An 18,777-nucleotide genomic window follows, 5' to 3' on the forward strand; every position below is an offset into this window, starting at 1 on the left:
CTCGCAGAGATCCCTCCGTGGGCTGGATTGTGCGCGTGCCCACAATTTTTGGCGTCCGCGTAGACGCGATTTTCGGCGCCGCAGAAGCGAGTCTCTGTGCCATGCTGCGCTGGTTTAATAAACGACCTCCGCAGGCCGCTTCTGGCCCATGGGCCTTAGGTTGCTGACCCCTGCTATACAGCAACTTTTGAGTGCTGGAGGGTATTTGTGGTTTTGTTCCCAGGAAAATTGCCCTCTCCCCTCCCCCGTCCATGTTCAGTTACTTAACAGTTGAACCGGGAACCCTCCTAGGCCTAAGAACTGTACCCCTTTGCGGGTAACGCTGCAAGGCCTTCAAACCAGTGTGAGGGCCAGAGGCAAAGGGAGAAGGGTAGTGTATGTTACTCTTACCTTTGTACAGTAGGCTACATTCCAGCCATGCAAAGTCAGAGGTTTCCACATCTCTCCACAACACACACATCTCTCCATCCAGGCAAGCAAGAGGCATCACCATCACAGTTCAATGGCACATTCCAGTCAGGCAACAGCAGACGAGGGCATTGGGCATGTGGGGTGTGGCCAGAAGCAGCCATCGTGGTCTTGCCACCACCCTGACCCACATGGGAAGCCAGCTTCGTGGCATCACTCAAGCCACTCCAGATGAGGCCTGCATGAGCCTCCTCATCCTTGAGCTGAACAAACCTATTCGTTTTACTTGGATTACTACTTTGAAATTAGAGTCTGCCACTTGGACTGCTACTTCCCGAAGACAGTAAGAGGTTAACATCCACAAATTCATTGTGTGCAGACGTGCAGAACAGCACAAAGCCTCGAGTCTCATGAAGTCGTCTACGCTGAAAAATGTGCCAAACTGACAAGAGTGTGCTTCTAGAAGAAAGAGGCTCAAATATTTGTGGTAGGTTGCCAAGAAGGCCACGGAATACATTCCTTAAAATGAAACTTCACCAACTTTTAGCTGAAGGGTTAGGTTCACCTCACAAGATAATAGTACTGCTCTAATGCACAACAAAGAAACTCGTCTTCACTCAATATTTAAAAATTCAGCATATAAGAGTATGACAAGCATGTTAGGCTGCTTTTATCTACTGATTAGTGGAATATGGTACAAATTTCATACATTGATAAGAGAGAAGCATTTTTTCCTAAAAACAGCTATTTTCTTTCCTGTTTCTTATGCCACTTCACTTATTGTTGCCTTCTTAAGCTTCCCATTGTATTTTATATTATCAATAAAATTAGCAATTTTGTGGAAGAAATAATGTTTTATTAAACACCTCCAATGTTTTAACTATTTAGGTAATACACAGGAGAAAAGGATTCTAAAGATTTCCTCAGCACATATTTCCTGCCTGCCCTCTCTCTACACAAACACACACAAACACACAAACACACAAACAGAATCAATCAAGGCTTTTGTGAAATATTGCAAGATGTTCCCAATTTTATACACAGTACACATCTCAGGAGATCAAACCCAACTGATGCAAGGCCTAAGGTTATAAACTAATGAACTGGAAATTAGAAAGAAGGGCAGCAATGTTGGAGACTGGATACCTGTCTAAAAGAAAGGTAGGGAAAAATAATTTTGGGTAGATATTTGATTTAGCCATTCATATTTCCATGGGCTTTGTACATTTGATCTGACAAAAAATAAAAATAAACATGTTTGTAAATGTCTGTAATATTGTGAAGTTAAATAATTTTGCCTTCAGTAATCAATCAGTACCCACAGAAGAAAAGATTTATAGCAAGAAATAGCAACAAAAGTTAGAGAGAGAGAATTATCTATTAGAGAGACATGCAAACACAACAGCAAAACACACTTGGAGATGTCTACAGTAACCACGTCACAAATGGCATTCCTGGGCCTTACCTTTGAAGAAAGGGATGTAATGATGTCTGAATGTAGATGTAAGGCTTGTGTGTTGGGGCAGGGAGATGCAGCTACTGGTACCAAGAGTCTGAGTACCAGCTAGGGGGCAACAGAAAGTTAAATGAAAACAAACTCCTTCATTTGCTTACTGAAAGCTACAAAACACTCACAGCAATGACACCTTTTCAATTTAGGAAAACTGTCATACTAATAATGCAAAAGTTTGTTTGCACTAGGATGGATTGGGATGAGTTGAGGAGGAATAGCAGTGAAGCCAGAAGCGCAACATCTCTTGAGAAGCAGGAAACTCTGTTCTAAGACTTGGAAGTAGAGAATTCATTTCAATGAACCTATAGAGCGTGCCACAGTTCAGACTGTGTTACAGAAGGAGTTGTGTGAGGAAAATCACCCCTACCCTGCTAAGCCGTTGCTCTGCCTACGTATGGGAGTGGTGTTGAGGGTGGGTCTGGACAGTCTTGAAGTGGTACTTTGGCTTCCTCTGCCAAGGCATCACCCATTTCCCAGGTGGACAACTCAGCATCCACACCCAGGTATGTAACTTTGAAACCTATCTATACATGACACAATTTGTGTTGCTTGTAACACACAGTTTTTTATTTAGGGCTGGGGAAAGGGGGACTGCCCACCCGCCTACAGTCTGGAACCACAGTTGTTATTTCACTTCCAGATAAAAGCAGAACAGCGACTACTGGGGGCTGCTAAATCATCCATGTCTGGAAGCACCTTTAATTTGTCTCAACAGGAGTTTGCTTCCAAGCCTCAGAAGGGAAAATACCATTCTCTTTCCTATAGAAATGGCACAACTGTATTTGGAGTACAGTGGTACCTCAGGTTAAGTACTTAATTCGTTCCGGAGGTCCGTTCTTAACCTGAAACTGTTCTTAACCTGAAGTACCACTTTAGCTAATGGGGTCTCCCGCTGCGCCGCCGGAGAACGATTTCTGTTCTCATCCTGAAGCAAAGTTCTTAACCTGAAGCACTATTTCTGGGTTAGTGGAATCTGTAACCTGAAGCGTATGTAACCTGAAGTGTATGTAACCCGAGGTACCACTGTATTAGGTTCATTTCTGGAGACCAGAGTTCAAAAATTATCTTTTCCGGATTGGGTATATTGTAAGAGGGTCTTGGTGGTGCTTACCCAACATATTTTACCTGGTCCTTTCAAGTGACATATCAATATATTTATTATTATTGCTAGAGATGGATTTATCTTGTCTTCTGGATGACAAATAAATCCTACTGAAAACATTACGCTTCTCCCGCTTCCCTGAAAGGATAATAGTGCACCTGGGAGTTCTCGTAGTGGAACCCTGAATCAGAGTGTTTAATCCAGTGAGGACTGACTTTGTGTAGGAGGAGGATGTGGAGTGAACATGTTCTTTGGGGAGAGCTGCTACCAAAGGAGGGGGGCTGCTTAATATTCTAGAAGTCTTCTAGAAGACTTCCATAAATCCCTCATTGCTCACATGAGTGTGCAGGCCCAATGATGCCATTCTTCAACGGCTGCATGAAGGTTACATCCCATGGATTTTGAAGTGTGTGAGCTTAATGCTCTCAGGATGGCAGTATTTGACAAAATATAAACAACTTGTAATAAATTTTAGAGTGATCCTGAAATTGCAGTTATTTCTGTGCAAGGTACATCTAAAAAGGAAGACTGTCTCCTCTTCCACAGGTCAAAGGTGAGCAGGAAAGCCATGAGAGTCTGTAAAGGACAGCTGCCCGTCAGTTACCTGGTCTGCTGTAATTCTGAGGAGAGTGAGAGGTTGGGGTGTTGCGGCCGTAGCCAAGTGAGCCAGTAGAACTAGGGCTGGATATCCTGTACTGCTTGAAAGAACGGTCATCTTGGTCACCCTAAGGATGTGAGAGGGAACTCATCAGGGCAGAAAAAAACATCAACATTCAAGAAGCTTACAATCAACCACATTTTGCACTCATGCCATCCAAACTTCAGGTTTCACAATTATGTTTCTTATTCAGTTCCAAAGACACAAAAGCAACGCTAAAAAAAAACAAACCACCTAGACTTTATTGTCACACTATCTCTACCACCCTGGTACCTAGATGAAAAAAATGCAGTAGTTTAAATAAATTCACAGAACATTTTAATTGCACTGATATAAACAGGGATGGCTACACACGGCCTGTGGGAGGCAGCCAAGAGGTTTTCTATGCTTTCTCATGATCCCCTCATTTTGTGTGTGTTTTTCTTACTTAACAGCTGAGTTTGTGAAGCCCTTTCTATGTCCCTCCTCCCATATTTTATTGTTCTCCCTTATTTATACAAGAAGCAATGTTCAGCAATCTCACCCATCTCCCACAGAAGCACCAAACATTAGTTACGTTGCATTGCATTCATCTTTTAAGTCCTTTCAATTCAAACAAAGGCATCACCCCACAAATCAATGTTGCTTATGTAATAAAACTGGCCTGGAGCTGGTGAAATTCCTAGATGGGAGATGTGGGTGTGCAACCTCACATGTCACCATAAGCTCCTTAGAGGAAATGTGGGATGTGTGTATCTCAGAATAAACATACATCCTAGGTCTGCTGCGGCTTTGTGTTGGGAATTTGTGACGATTATAAAACAACCCACTCTATTTTCCTAATGAATGAGATATGATGGAATGAAATGAAGAGTGTTTTAAGACAAACTTTGTATTTTATAAAAGTGTTATTTCACACACTGACAACTGTTTCATATGTGGGGGACAAATATACATGGATGACATGAAAGATGCTGAAAGACAGAAGAGAATCTACAAAGCAAAAAGAGCTGCCTCTATACAGCCACCAATATCATATCACGTGTGTAACAAAAACATGAATTTATTTTGGCTTGGTAACAGATTTTGAAGTGGAATTTAGCAAGGGATACTTCTTAACTATGACATGCATGTATACAATCTTTCACACAAAAATGGCTCAATATTTGCTTAAATATAGCAACACACACATTACCTCCCCGTAACTATGTCTGTCATCTGTCGAATAGCTGATATATGGAGAATAGGAGATCATATCTGGACGGTCTATGTTATAGATAGCTTTATCCTTAGGAAGAGCAGCCAAATCTCTGTAATCAAGGATTTCAACTCCAAGTTTTGCCTAAGAAATAGAGGGGGAAACAGCTGTGAAGAGGCAGTTTAGAAAACAAGTATCACAACACGTTTGAAACTGAGAATGTAAGGAAACTTATGAGATACTCCAAAGGGGACAATTTCATTTATTTTCTCTTCAGTTGTGTGAGGGTTTGATTAGCTGCTTGTGCGTGAAAACGTGCTCCCTCAGAGTTTGTGCGACCCCACAAACCTCCGTGTGTGACGGAGCTCCTCAGACATGTCTGCTCTAGTCACTAGTAGAGTCCGACAGTGGCTGTCTGCGGAAGCGTTTCCAGCAAAGAAGTTCCTTAACGGAAACGCGTCTCCTGGACTCACGGCGTGACAGTTTCCTGCGAGGTGTGGGTCTCCCTATGGGAGACTCCGATACCTCCCCACTGTTCTCGCTGGAAGCCTCCCTGAGCCCTCCCTCCTGCTCGCATTCCCTCAGAGACCCACTCCTCCCCCTGCTGGTCCCTGCTTCAGCAGTTGAGTCTCTTTCATCCTGCCTGAGTCCCTCCACCACCTGATGCTCTGATGGCAGTTCCCTGACATCCACCTCCCCTCCAGGGCCCCCCTCACCCCCTCCCAATTCCTCCCCCCTGGGAGGTGAAGGGCTAAAACCCCGAAACGAATCTTCCTCATCTTCTGACGTCTCGAACAATTCTCTCCATCGATCGTCGTCCTGGCCAGCTGAATCCTCCTCCTCTTCAGAATCTGGGAACCCCTCCAACTCCTCTTCCTCGTCGGTGGTGGCAAAGTATTCCCTTCGGAACCTCGCTACAGGCTGAGGTTTACGTGGGAACCTCTGATGAAAAGTCTCTATTAAAACCTCGTCATTGACATCCTCTGCCCTAACCCAGGTGTTTTCCGACTCCGGTTCCCCTTCCCACATTACCAAATACTCTACTTGATCTCCCTTCCACCTGGAATCGAGGATCTCCGCTACATGGTAGCTGTGTTCCTTCTCCTCCATTGCTGGTCCCCTAGTGACCCTCCCCTCACTGTCTCCTCTATACGGTGACAGCAACGACCTGTGAAAAACTGGGTGCAGCTTCATGTGGTTTGGTAACCGGAGCCTGAAAGCCACTGGATTGACCTGCTGTATGACTTCAAACGGACCCAGCCTTTTGGGTCTTAATTTCTTACAACCTCCTTTGAATGGCAACCCTTGGGTTGACAGCCACACCTGGTCCCCCACCCTGATGCTTTCACCTTCCCTTCTGTTTTTGTCTGCCTGCCTCTTATATTCCTCCTTAGCCCTGTTTAAGTTGAGTTGAAGCTGGCGATGGATCGCTTCCATTTCTTCCACGAACTGTTCTGCAGCTGGAACGCTCCAGTTCTCCCCCTCCCCCCCTGGGAAGGCTCTGGGATGGCACCCGTGATTAGCCAAAAAGGGGCTCATCCCCGTGGACACGTTCTCTGCATTGTTGTAGGCAAATTCTGCCAACGCCAACTTCTCCACCCAATCATTCTCTCTGTCATTAACATAACACCTCAAATATTGTTGGAGAACCCCATTTGCTCTTTCCGCCTGCCCGTTGGTTTCAGGATGACGGGCCGTCGAGAAATTAACCTCTACATGCAGTAAGCTCATGAGCTTCCTCCAGAACCTGGAAGTAAATTGTTTCCCTCGGTCTGAAACCACCCTCAAGGGGGCGCCATGCAACCTAAACACATTCTCTACAAACAATTTGGCGGTTTCTTCTGCTGTAACCGCATGTGAGCAGGCTATGAAGTGGGCCATTTTAGTTAACAGGTCTACTACAACCATGATGGCTGTTTTCCCTCTAGACCTTGGCAGATCAGTCATGAAATCTATTGCCACTGCTTCCCACGGTCTCTCAGGTGTGGGCAGTGGTTCTAATAAACCAGCCGGCGCCTGCCTCTCCCCCTTGGCTCTTTGGCATTGTTCACACCCTCTCACATACTCCCGCACATCTTCCCTGACCTTGGGCCACCAAAATTCCCTGGTAACCAGCCACATGGTTTTGTGTTGCCCAAAGTGCCCTGCTGTGGGGCTATCGTGCAGCTGCTTGAGTACCTTCTCCCTCAATTCCCCTTCAGGTATATATAACGCTCCCTTATAATACAATGCCCCATTTCTCTCCTCAAAACCACCGGATTTGTCTTCCTCCCCTCTGAGATCCCTGAGTTTCCCCTGGGCGTATGCATCCTGCACCGTACCCTCTACCAATTCCCTTTGCCCCACCAAAGTCGCCCCACACACCCAGCGGTCCTCTGGAATGATATGGGTTTCTTCGGGTGCTCCCTCCCCCTCCAAATATTCAGGTTTGCGTGAGAGAGCGTCCGCCCTAACATTCTCTGGGCCTGGCACATAACAAATCTCAAAGTTAAATTTGGAGAACTCTTGGGCCCATCTCAACTGCCTTTGGTTGAGCACTCGCGCCGTTCTCCAGTACTCTAGATTTTTATGGTCCGTGCACACTTGCACTTTATGTTGTGCACCAACTAGCAGATGCCTCCATCTCCGGAACGCCTCATGAATAGCAAGCAGTTCTCGGTCGTACACCGTGTAGTTCCTCTCGGATTTGTTCAGCTTCCGCGAGAAGAAGGCACACGGACGCCACTCTGACTCCTCCTTCCCCGGCTGCAGAAGAAGCACCGCCCCTATGGCTCTGTCAGATGCGTCTGTTTCAACCCTTAGCTTCTTTCGTAAATCCACATGCAGAAGTTGTTCTTCAGAGGCGAAGGCCCTTTTCAGTTCCTCAAACGCTCGCTCCGCCTCCGCCGTCCATACAAACTTCTTTTTACTGCTGAGACAGTCAGTGATGGGCGCCGTCAGATGGGCGAAGTTGCGGATGAACTTACGATAAAAGTTTCCAAACCCTAGGAACCTCTGCACATCCTTCTTGGTTTTGGGTGTTTTCCATTCCAGCACTGCCTGTACCTTGCCGGGATCCATGGCCAATCCCTTGTCTGACAGGCGGTACCCCAGGAATTCCACCTCCTTGGTATGGAACCGACACTTCTCCAGTTTGACCCACAGCCTGTTGGCTTGCAGTCTGCTCAACACTTCTCTGACGTCTCTCACATGTTGCTCCTCATTCTCAGAATACACCAACACATCATCTAGAAAGGCAACGCAATTCTTGTAGAGCAAAGGGCCCAGCACGTGGTTCATAAAAGATTGAAAACACGCGGAGCCTGCTTGTAATCCAAATGGCATAACGAGGTATTCAAACGCCCCCAAAGGGGTAAACATGGTGGTTTTCCATTCATCCCCTTTCCTTATGCGTATCAGGTTGTACGCCCCCCTTAGATCCAGCTTTGTGAAAATCTTTCCCTTCCTCACCCTGGTCAAAATATCATCAATTCTGGGCATAGGGAACGCCACCGGTTCAGTCACTGCATTCAGCCGCCTAAAATCACATACAAGTCTCGGCTTGTCCGCATTTTTTTTGTCCACAAAGAACACTGGGCTCCCCCCTGCTGCTTTGGACTCTCTGATGAAGCCTCTCTTCAGGTTCTTGTCAATGAACCCTCGCAACTCCTGCATTTCCCTGTCTGACATGGCATACAACTTGCCCACGGGAAGCTGTGCTCCTGGGAGTAAATTGATCTGACAATCAAAGGGTCTATGAGGTGGTAGTTGGTCAGCTTCCTTCTCGCTGAACACGTCGCTGAGATCTGCATACTGTGGTGGTACCTTCACCTTCCCCATTACTTCAGTCCCTGCTAGGGTGGCTTGGGCCCCTGCTGAACCCTTCTCCCCTTTGCAGTGTTCTAGGCAATGTGCTGAACCAAAGGACACCACTCTTTGATGCCAGCCAACCAGCGGATCATGTAGAGCTAGCCAGCTCATTCCCAAAATAATGGGAGCGCCTCCCAGGGTGGCCACATTAAACGCTATCAGTTCTGTGTGCCTTGCCACCCTCATTATCATTGGGACAGTCTGCAAGCGGACTCCTCCTCCCAACAACTCCCTGCCATCAATCGTGGTCACCTGCAGGGGGTTGCTTAAAGGGATGGTCTGTATCTGGTGTTCAGCAGCAAACTCCTTGCTCATAAAGTTGCAGGAGCTGCCTGAGTCCAATAGCGCCTTTATTTTTAGGGGGTGCCCATTCTGCAGCTCTAGCGACACTTCAATCACTAGAGCAGGTCGAGGAGCTTCTGGCACGGGCACTTTCACTGCTCTTTGGCCTGGCTGCAGTGCCCCAATTGTGGCAACCAGGCGTTGGCTTTTACCTGCTCCGCTCCCCCTTCTTCTCCCCCCTCAACAGCTCCCACCATCCCTTGCCATTCCTTCCTCTGGGGGCAGACTCTGGCAAAGTGGCCTGGCTGTTGGCAGAGATAGCATTTCCGGGGGCCCTTTCCCTCCTTCTTAGCTCCCTCGCTGGTTTTTGAAAATGCGCGCGCGCGCGCTGTTCCGATTTCCATCGGCTCTGCCGGCGGGAAAGCTGGCTCAGGAATGTCTGGAATGCGGAACTCCTTCCAACGTTCCCCTCTCCCTTCCCGCCTCTCCAAGGCTCTTGCCTCCTGCCGCGCTCCTATGGTCAGCGCAGATTTGGTCAGCTGATCCATAGACTCCGCCCTGGGGCTCCGTGCCAGCTCGTCTTTCACCCCCGAAGAAAGACCTTCTTCAAATAGCATTTGAACGGGTGCCGCCGATAAATCCCAACTAAGTCTGTGAATCAGCATGGTAAACTCAGTCCAATATTCACGGACAGATCGACTTCCCTGCTTACAAGCCATTAGCTGTCTGCGCACCACCCCTTCCTCAATATCGCTGGAAAACATGATATCCATTGCACGAAAGAACTTCATTGTGTCCTTTAGTATGTCATTGTGCGTTGCCATTAGGGGTCGAACCCAGTCTCTAGCCCCTTTCTCAAGATGCCCAATTACAAAAGCAACTCGCGATTCCTCATCAGGGAACTCATCGAACTGCACATTAAGGGCATATTGCATCTCTGTCCTAAAAGCATGGTAGTCCTTGGGGTCCCCCCCAAACTTCTGCACCAATCCTGGTACCTTTCTGGGGAATTGCGTGGCTCTCCCCTTCTTGTCTGCATCCTGAGCCCTTCTCTCCTCCAACCTCGCCGTCTGCAGGGCCAGTTGAACCTCCAACGCTCGGTATCTATCTTCCAAGCTTGGACCAGCTCCAGCCCCTGCTCCTCCGGTTCCGGTTGGTTCGCTCATGATGCCTTCTCTTGCACAGGCAGCGTACAAAGACTGTCGGACTGCTGTGAGGGTTTGATTAGCTGCTTGTGCGTGAAAACGTGCTCCCTCAGAGTTTGTGCGACCCCACAAACCTCCGTGTGTGACGGAGCTCCTCAGACATGTCTGCTCTAGTCACTAGTAGAGTCCGACAGTGGCTGTCTGCGGAAGCGTTTCCAGCAAAGAAGTTCCTTAACGGAAACGCGTCTCCTGGACTCACGGCGTGACAGTTTCCTGCGAGGTGTGGGTCTCCCTATGGGAGACTCCGATACCTCCCCACTGTTCTCGCTGGAAGCCTCCCTGAGCCCTCCCTCCTGCTCGCATTCCCTCAGAGACCCACTCCTCCCCCTGCTGGTCCCTGCTTCAGCAGTTGAGTCTCTTTCATCCTGCCTGAGTCCCTCCACCACCTGATGCTCTGATGGCAGTTCCCTGACAAGTTGCTATGGCACAACTAAAGAGTTACGCTTGAATTGTTGGTCTCTGTCTTTGAAATGTTTCTATAAAGCCACTGAGGAACACCATAGAGAGGCATAGTGTGGTGTCACCAGTATACCGATAGCACCCACTTCGTGTTTTTCCTTTTCTACTGATCCGGGATAACTATTGGGACACTGAGTCATTGTCTAGAAACTGGTGTTGTCTAGATGGGAATAACAAACAATTATGACAGTCAAAAACAGAAACTATGATGGTCGGAGACCTGCTTGATTGTATTTCTGTAGACAGACACAGTAATAATATCTGCATATTATTGTTTCTTAATATTTGCTTTCAAAACTAATTCCCTCCTGTCTGCTCTTCATTGCTATCAATGATTTTCTTTTTAAAAAAAAGATATTTATTGAGAATTTAAAATTACAGAGAAAAAAAGGAAAAGGAAAAAAGAGACAAAAAAGGAATTAAACAATACAAGTCAATAGAAAGAGAAAGAAAAAAACAAAACACACAATACATCAAAACCAAAAACAAAAGCAAACAAAAAATTTAAAAACAAGTCCAATATTCCCAAATCTTTATCTTTCGTTAACTTGTTTCATCAACCTCCTCACACCTCCCTTTTTTGTATTCTAGTTATTAATTATCTCAGCAAATCCTTTCCATCTTTCACTATATTCTGTCATTAAATTGCCTTAATTTATTTTAACCTTATCTTACCATAAAAAGCCCTAAAGCTTAAAACTTAAAACTTATTGTCAGGGAACTGACATCAGAGGCACGGGAGAAGGAGAGGGTCTCTGATTCTGCAGGAGAAGGTCCCAGAGCTAGAGGGAGACTCAGCTGGGAAGAAGGGGAAGAAAATGAGTGTAACACCAGGGATCCAGGAGAACAACGGGACAGGGAGGTGCAGGGGCTCCCGGACTCTTCGTTGGAAGTTAGTGAGGAGAGCCCAAGCACCCCGCTGCCCACGCCCACCCTGCGCAGGAGACTCCCGCGCAGTGAGAGGCGGAGACGATTGGGCGTCAAACAACTCTTATGTTAAAATAAAAAAATTCCTTCCAGTAGCACCTTAAAGACCAACTAAGTTAGTTCTTGGTATGAGCTTTCGTGTGCATGCACACTTCTTCAGATACACACTTATCAACTGTTGGCAGCGCTTTAAGAAACGCCCACAGACAGATTCTACGAGTGACTAAGGGCAGCCACGCAAATATGGGCTGTGTAGTCCGGAGGGTTTAACCAGGCAATCTAATGCTCAAACGGAGCAGGATTACGCACGAGTAACTCCCAACCACTACACTTATTTATACATAATTCCTTATAGCATTTCTACTAAAGCCAAATAGTTTCATTCCAACATTTTTTCTAACACTCATTAATTTTACAATAATTCTCTAAATGAATTTTTAAACTTTCTTCCAATCTTCCTCCATCGTCTCTTCACCCTGGTCTCGGGTTCTGTCAGTCCTTTCTATCCATTCCATCTAGTCCATCAACCTGGTGATCTTCTATCCGAGGCTCTTAACTCTTTTCCATGTTCCTTCTGCAGATCTTCTTCATATTTATACCTGCACTTTACTTTGTCTTCTGCTGATCTTATTCTTAATTTCCTTCCTTTCTCACTGAGGAGTAGATCTCGGGGAGACTCCAACCTAACAATGTCTTTATCCCTTCTCGACAGGTCAGCCCATTCTCCATAGTCAGCACTGAAATCCAAAAGGTATTTAAAGGCATGTTTCAAAGTCCCTCCAAAGTTAAGGGCCCCCACAACTCCAAACTCCCCCTGGCCCAAAACCAGATCCCAGAAGTCAAAACATCCCTGCATAGGGGGATCTATCCAACTTCCCATCTCCAAACCAAACAGTACTCCATCTCTCCAAATCTGACTTTCTTCAGGTTCAGTCATCAAAAACAACAGCTTATGTTCCTGCAAGGCCGCGGCTCTCTCCATTTGTATTACTTGAGATTCAGCAACAACCTCCTCCTTTGTCTTCTGCACAACTTGCCCTGACAAAGCAGATTCCTGGGTTGTTTCTATATAGGTATTCACTGTTTGTCCAAAATTACTAACTGCAACAGTCATCAAATCCATCTTCTCATGTAGCTGTTCCAGTAAAGCGCTTGTCTTGCAAAAAGCAAGCACTAAGGCTTCTTCTGGGCACATTCTTGTTCAAGGTCAATGTCTGGTTCTCACGATCTTTAATCTCTACAGCTGTAGAATTCCCCAGATCGACTCCAGCAACAGTTTCACAAGCTCCCTCTAGAGGAAACAATTTCTGTTTGTATCCGTCTTTTTGAAAGCAGATCCAGCAACAAAATTACTTTCGTTTTTCAAATATTTTGTTCCTTTTAAATGCAAAAGGAAATATTGGAATCAATATGTTTCTCTTTTTTAACTATCTGTCAAGAAACGTTTTATTCACAATCAATGAACTTCCCCAAAACGTCTGTCTCTGACACCCCGTTCCCAGGTTCAAGACAGTGGAAATTTATCTTTCTTTACTCTCTCTCCTGCAGGCTTAAACAGTCTAAGATTTCCCCCCTCTTCTCCTGCTTCCAAGGGGGGTTTGGTAGTTTTAACTGATGTAGATTTAGTCCTTTACAAACGACTTTCCAGACTTTAGTTTGCAATGTCTTTGCTTCAATCTATTTACAAAAGCGGAAGGCGGACTTCCTGTTTAGAACCTTCCCGCTTCGGTGCCAAATTAAGATGTTTCATAGTCCAATTTTCTGTTCTACTCACGGGTAGTTGTTTAAAGTCTAATTGTCCACAGGAAAAAGTCAGCGCTCTCCGGCAACAGCAATGCGGCTTCACTCCGTGAAAAGAGCAGTCGATCTGAAGCACCGCACCACTCACCCCACGTTGCTCTGGATCCCCGAAACTGGGTTTCCCCGCAAGTAGGGGAGGCGCAAAAGGTGCCAGCCGAATCCCACGTCCACAGGCTTCTCCCGCCTGTGGTTTTTGGTGGGTCTCCGCCTCGCCATGGCGGTCCAGACCCTAATTTCCATGAAGCGGATTCCTCCCGGTCAGAGGAAATCCGCCATTGCCGGAGGCGCTAACCCGGAAGTCCGCTATCAATGATTTTCTTAGTAATTTCCCCCTGTAATGAAAGTACTTACATAAATCACTCGACTTGGGGAACCTGAAGTATTTGAAGCAGGTACTGAAATTATACTCTCAGATGATGTTCTAGTTTCCTGGAACTGAAAACATGTAAGATGAGTATTGTTGAGTAATTATTAAAGGAAAACATAAAATAAAATGTTTTGTACTTCAAATCAAAAAGTAACAGTTCGAAAACCCCTGCCCTGTTGAAAATTATTTATCTGCACAAGCCTAGAATTTGAGTTTAGCATTTCATCCCAGTTCTGAGTTTCAATAAAACTGCAATGTAATACTAAACTGAAATTTTGTTGTGGGAAATGTATGGTCCTCCAATTGTTGTGGGCCCAAACCCCCCATTACTCCCAGTCAGCACTGGCCGTGCCAAGGAATGGGGGCAGTTGAGTCCAGCAACATCTAGAGGGCCACAGCTTTCCCACCCCTGGTTCAAAGCAATTACGTATATACATATAGGTAAGGGTATAAATGACCCCTGGACAGTTAAGTCCAGTCAAAGGCAACTATGGGGTGCGGCAGAGGGCCTTCTCGGTAGTGGCGCATTCCCTGTGGAACACCCTCCCACCAGATGTCAAAGAGAACAACAACTACCAGGCTTTTAGAAGACATCTGAAGGCAGCCCTGTTTCGGGAAGCTTTTAATGTTTGATGTATTATAGTATTTTAATATTCTTTTGGAAGCCGCCCAGAGTGGCTGGGGAAGCCCAGCCAGATGGGCGGGGTATAAATAATAAATTATTATTATTATTATTATTATTATTATTATTATTATTATTATTATTATTATTTCGCTTTCAGGCCGAGGGAGTCAGCGTTTGTCCACAGATAGCTTTCCGGGTCATGTGGCCAGCATGACTAAACCACTTCTGGTGGGGACACCATGATGGAAGCCAGAGTACACGGAAACACCATTTACCTTCCCGCTGCAACAGTACCTATTTATCTACTTGCACTCTGACGTGCTTTCGAACTGCTAGGTTGGCAGGAGCAGGGACAGAGCAACCCCATCGCAGGGATTTTAACCGCTGACCTTCCAATTGGCAACCCCAAGAGGCTCAGTGGTTGAGACCACAGCGCCACCTGCTCCCACTACACACCCACCCTTCCATTTAGATGGAGAACCCTTTTTCTGGTTTGTTATTCATGTGCTATTGCTTATCATAATTCCTTAGTTCAGCACTGCTGTAATACATGTTACTGGGCCATTTTGCAAACTCCTCCTTCCTGTGCTAGTAGCTTAATTGTGCAGATGTTTTCTCCTCCTCCTTTTCTTCATGTGGGCGTGTGATAATTTGGGAAATCATTTGCTGATTTAGGATATTTATCCATTACTGAAAACATGTGATCTTAGCTTTGGAAAATGAAAATTACCGATTTTCCCCAGTATTGTGTTCAGTTCTGTCTGCCTGGAAATGAGGTAACCTAATGTCCATGCAGGACTGCTTTCCCTCTTACTTGTTAAGGGAACTCTTAACAGAACAATTTAATACTGGCAGCCTGACAGGAGTTAGACCTGGCCTCTTGCTTTATCCTGAAAATATTAGGTAAATACTCAATTGCTTCAGAACTGTAAGGTTTTTTTGACAGTTTAAATGGTTGTCATAATAATAACAATAGTATCCCACCCATCTAACTGGGTTGCCCTAGTCAATCTGGGCGGCTTTCAACAAATACAGTGGTACCTCTGGATGCAAACGGGATCCGTTCTGGAACCCTGTTTGCAACCTGAAGCAAACGCAACCCGCGTCTGCGCGTGTCGTGATTCGCGGCTTCCGTGCATGCGCATGACTTCATTTTGAGTGTCTGCACATGCGCGAGCAGCGAAACCCGGAAGTAATGCATTACTTGCAGAGCCCAACCCAAAAATGCTCAACCCGAAGCTACTTCAACCCAAGGTATGACTCTATAGAAGCCTAATAAAACATTCAACATTAAAAACTTCATGATACAGGGCTGCCTTCAGATGTCTTCTAAATGATGTCTATTTACTCATCTCCTTGACATCTAATGGGTGGGCATTCCACAGTGTGGGTGCCACCACCGGGAAGGCCCTCAGAGCTAGACCTCAGTGTCCAGGCGACGGAGGTGGAGACGCTGCTCCAGGTATAGAAGTATTTTATTTCTAAAACATTTCAAAAATTATTTCCCTAACCATTCTGAAATATTTAATAAGTGATCTCTTTCTAATGGAAAACTTAACAGAAACAAACCCTCAACTGCACCCCGCTGCATTTCCCCCTAAAATTCACAGGTTGATTTCTGACATACAGAATTGCAGAGGCTAAAGAATTCTAATAGCCTGGTTGTTTATGACAATCAATGGAGCCCATTTGAGCTGGGAAGGGTTTTACCTTGGCTTTTTCTTCAGCCTTGGCTGCCTGTCTGCAGGCGGGATGCCAGATGGAAGCCCCTGAAAATAAAAAGTCAGCACTCTAGTTAATTCCTGATATTTCTAACAGTTTCCCCCGAAATGCTCTATTTACTGGTGAGAGAGAGAGAGAGAGAGAGAGAGAGAGAAAGGGCTCATTCACATTTCTGTTTGTTCCATGGTTTAAAGTCACAAGTCCAGGAGGTTTTGTTCCCTTGCTTTCCCAATGAAAACCCACTGAATTGCAACAAATGTCAGCCCAGAGAAAACCTGATTGATGTTTGTTCCGATTCAGCAGTAAACAAGATTTTTTTCCAGGGAAAGCAGTGGGTCAAAAGAAAATCCTCTTGGACTGTGCCTAGACACCACAGGATAAATGCAAGTCTAGATGAGTCCAGATTGAGAGAAAAAGATTGTGCAAAGCCATGCTTTATATGCGCAGTGCTTTAGTTTAGAGGAGGTATGGTAAAAAACATGTGGTATGTTCAAGACACAATACCTTAAAAATGGCTAGAATCAAGATTAGATTAACCAGTATACTAAATTAGATGCAGAATTAGTGGCGACTCCTCCTACTCTAGTTGAATTCTTTAAGCAATTCCAAGTGTAGACAACGTAGCTATCATTTTACACTACCCATAGCTCAATACATAAACGGGTGTACAGACATCACAAAGCTACAGATAAGCAACCTTATTTTCAACTGCAAACATTTCTTTAAAAATGCTGCATCTTGGACATTTACATCTCCTCTAAACTAAGACCATAGTGCTCTGACTATCATAGCAAATCCCCAATAAAAACAAAACCAGTTACAACAACGCTGGCTGTTTCTCTATGAATAAAGCTCAGCAGTGCCAGTAATTCCAATCTGCTTTTCCTTTACCTTGAAGATACATCTCTTCTCCTTCTGCAAACATCTGGTTGCACTTGATACACAGTGCACAAGTTGGGTGATAGTGTTTTTCTCCAGCCTGTTGGGAGACAAAAGAGAATAAAGATGAAGGTGTTTGAAATTACTACATCCAGATCACTCTGTAGTTGAGACAAGGCTAAAGGAGGGGGTGCTAGTTAAAGTAGTCACCTCCACTTCAACCTATGAAACTGAAAGAGTATGTCATGTGTAATCCCCAGTGAAGCATGCAAGTCATTTATTTTAATTTTATTTTAATTTTATTTTTTTAGAAGAAGAGTTTGGATTTGATATCCCGCTTTATCACTACCCTAGGGAGTCTCAAAGCGGCTAACATTCTCCTTTCCCTTCCTCCCCCACAACAAACACTCTGTGAGGTGAGTGGGACTGAGAGACTTCAGAGAAGTGTGACTGGCCCAAGGTCACCCAGCAGCTGCAGGTGGAGGAACGGGGAATCGAACCCGGTTCACCAGATTACGAGTCTACAGGTCTTAACCACTACACCACACTGGCTCTCTCAGGCAAGTCATTTTAAAGTAGGCATTTGAGCAAGTTGATGCTTGAGGGGTAAGGAAATACCAGTTTCCGGAAAGCGAGTGTCAAAGACTGACAAAATATAAGTGTTTCAGTTCTTGTAACTCAAGCTGCCTCAACCTCGGCCCTCTAGATGTTTTGAGACTACAATTCCCATCACCCTGACCACTGGTCCTGCTAGCTAGGGATCATGGGAGTTTTAGGCCAAAAACATCTGGAGGGCCAAGGTTGAGGAAGCCTGTTGTAACTCATGAATAAGAGGTTAGTTCTCAGGGAGTTTCTTCTTAGGACACAGACATTAAGGGCAGAGAGTTGCCTTACCTCCAGAACTCTTCCTGTGATGTACTTTTCACAATTGTCACATCTTATTCCAAATTTAGCATGATAGTCCATTTCACAATATGGAACACCATCTCTAGAAGAAAGACGATATCCATGGATCATTTCAACTACAAATGTCAAAACTGATGATTTAGTTGGAACATTTTATAATTGTATTTATAGGGAGTCCTAGCAGTTCCCTAGGTGTGGCTCAGTTGATAAGAAGCAAAGTTATGTGTCCCAGGTTGATTTAATAACACCATGCCATCAAAGACTACAAATGAAATAAACTGCCCAACTTTTCTGCGGCACATTATTATGCATAATGAATCAATTAATCTACTGGCGATTAACTGTTCAGCTGTGAGGGTTTGTAAAGTAACCTTTTACCGTATACTTCAAATGCATTAATGCACTGCACTGGCTCAATACTTTGGGTGGTATCCCATGCTCATTATTCACAGGTTAGACCCATTCAAGTTAATGGACAGGAGTAGAAGATATCACCCACATTTCCTTTACCCCATGATTTCTTTCTTCTTCTTCTTTTGTCCTGTCGCTTCCCCTGGGAAAACCTGCTGTTTACAACTGAATCAAGACAAAGCTCCATCAGATTTTTTGCAGATTATTGTTAGTTGTGATTTAGCAGTAAACAGCAGGTTTCCTGGGGGAAGCAATGGGACGAAACTAAAATCTTTCAGACCCATTGCTAGATTTCTAGAAGTGTAGATGAGCCCTAACTTAGGTTCCTTAAGTTCAATGGGTGAGTAAGACTTAGTTGAATACAACTGTAAGCAATGCAACCACTAGTTTGTGACACTGCTGCTTACAGCATCCTAGTCTTTTTGAAGAAAGCTGTAGTGATTTTATATCCTGCCTCCTGGGCCAGACCATCTTAATGTGTTTCTTA

At 45.2% G+C, this 18,777-nt stretch overlaps 1 protein-coding gene across 13 annotated transcripts in view; it reads right to left on the bottom strand.

Annotated features, from left to right (window-relative positions):
• The window catches only part of ABLIM2 (actin binding LIM protein family member 2), a 62,661-nt gene that overhangs the window by 26,283 nt on the left and 17,601 nt on the right, over positions 1-18,777 (bottom strand). For 7 of the 13 annotated variants that reach the window (XR_014516050.1, XR_014516051.1, XR_014516058.1 and 4 more), the window contains exons 6-12: positions 17,868-17,961; positions 16,986-17,073; positions 16,083-16,141; positions 13,732-13,815; positions 4,856-5,002; positions 3,628-3,748; positions 1,874-1,972 (exon numbers count right to left, since the gene is read on the bottom strand). Coding sequence is in view for 1 of the 13 variants with exons in the window: in XM_083460734.1 (XP_083316860.1) it covers positions 1,874-1,972; positions 3,628-3,748; positions 4,856-5,002; positions 13,732-13,815; positions 16,083-16,141; positions 16,986-17,073; positions 17,868-17,961 (692 nt within the window). In the remaining 12 variants the exon portion in view is untranslated. The remainder of the gene's footprint in view (positions 1-1,873; positions 1,973-3,627; positions 3,749-4,855; positions 5,003-13,731; positions 13,816-16,082; positions 16,142-16,985; positions 17,074-17,867; positions 17,962-18,777) is intronic. The other 6 variants (XR_014516052.1, XR_014516053.1, XR_014516054.1 and 3 more) reach the window with 1 other exon arrangement.

Source organism: Podarcis liolepis (assembly GCF_965112155.1).
Source record: "Podarcis liolepis genome assembly, chromosome: 9".
In the NCBI taxonomy this organism is placed as follows: domain Eukaryota; kingdom Metazoa; phylum Chordata; class Lepidosauria; order Squamata; family Lacertidae; genus Podarcis; species Podarcis liolepis.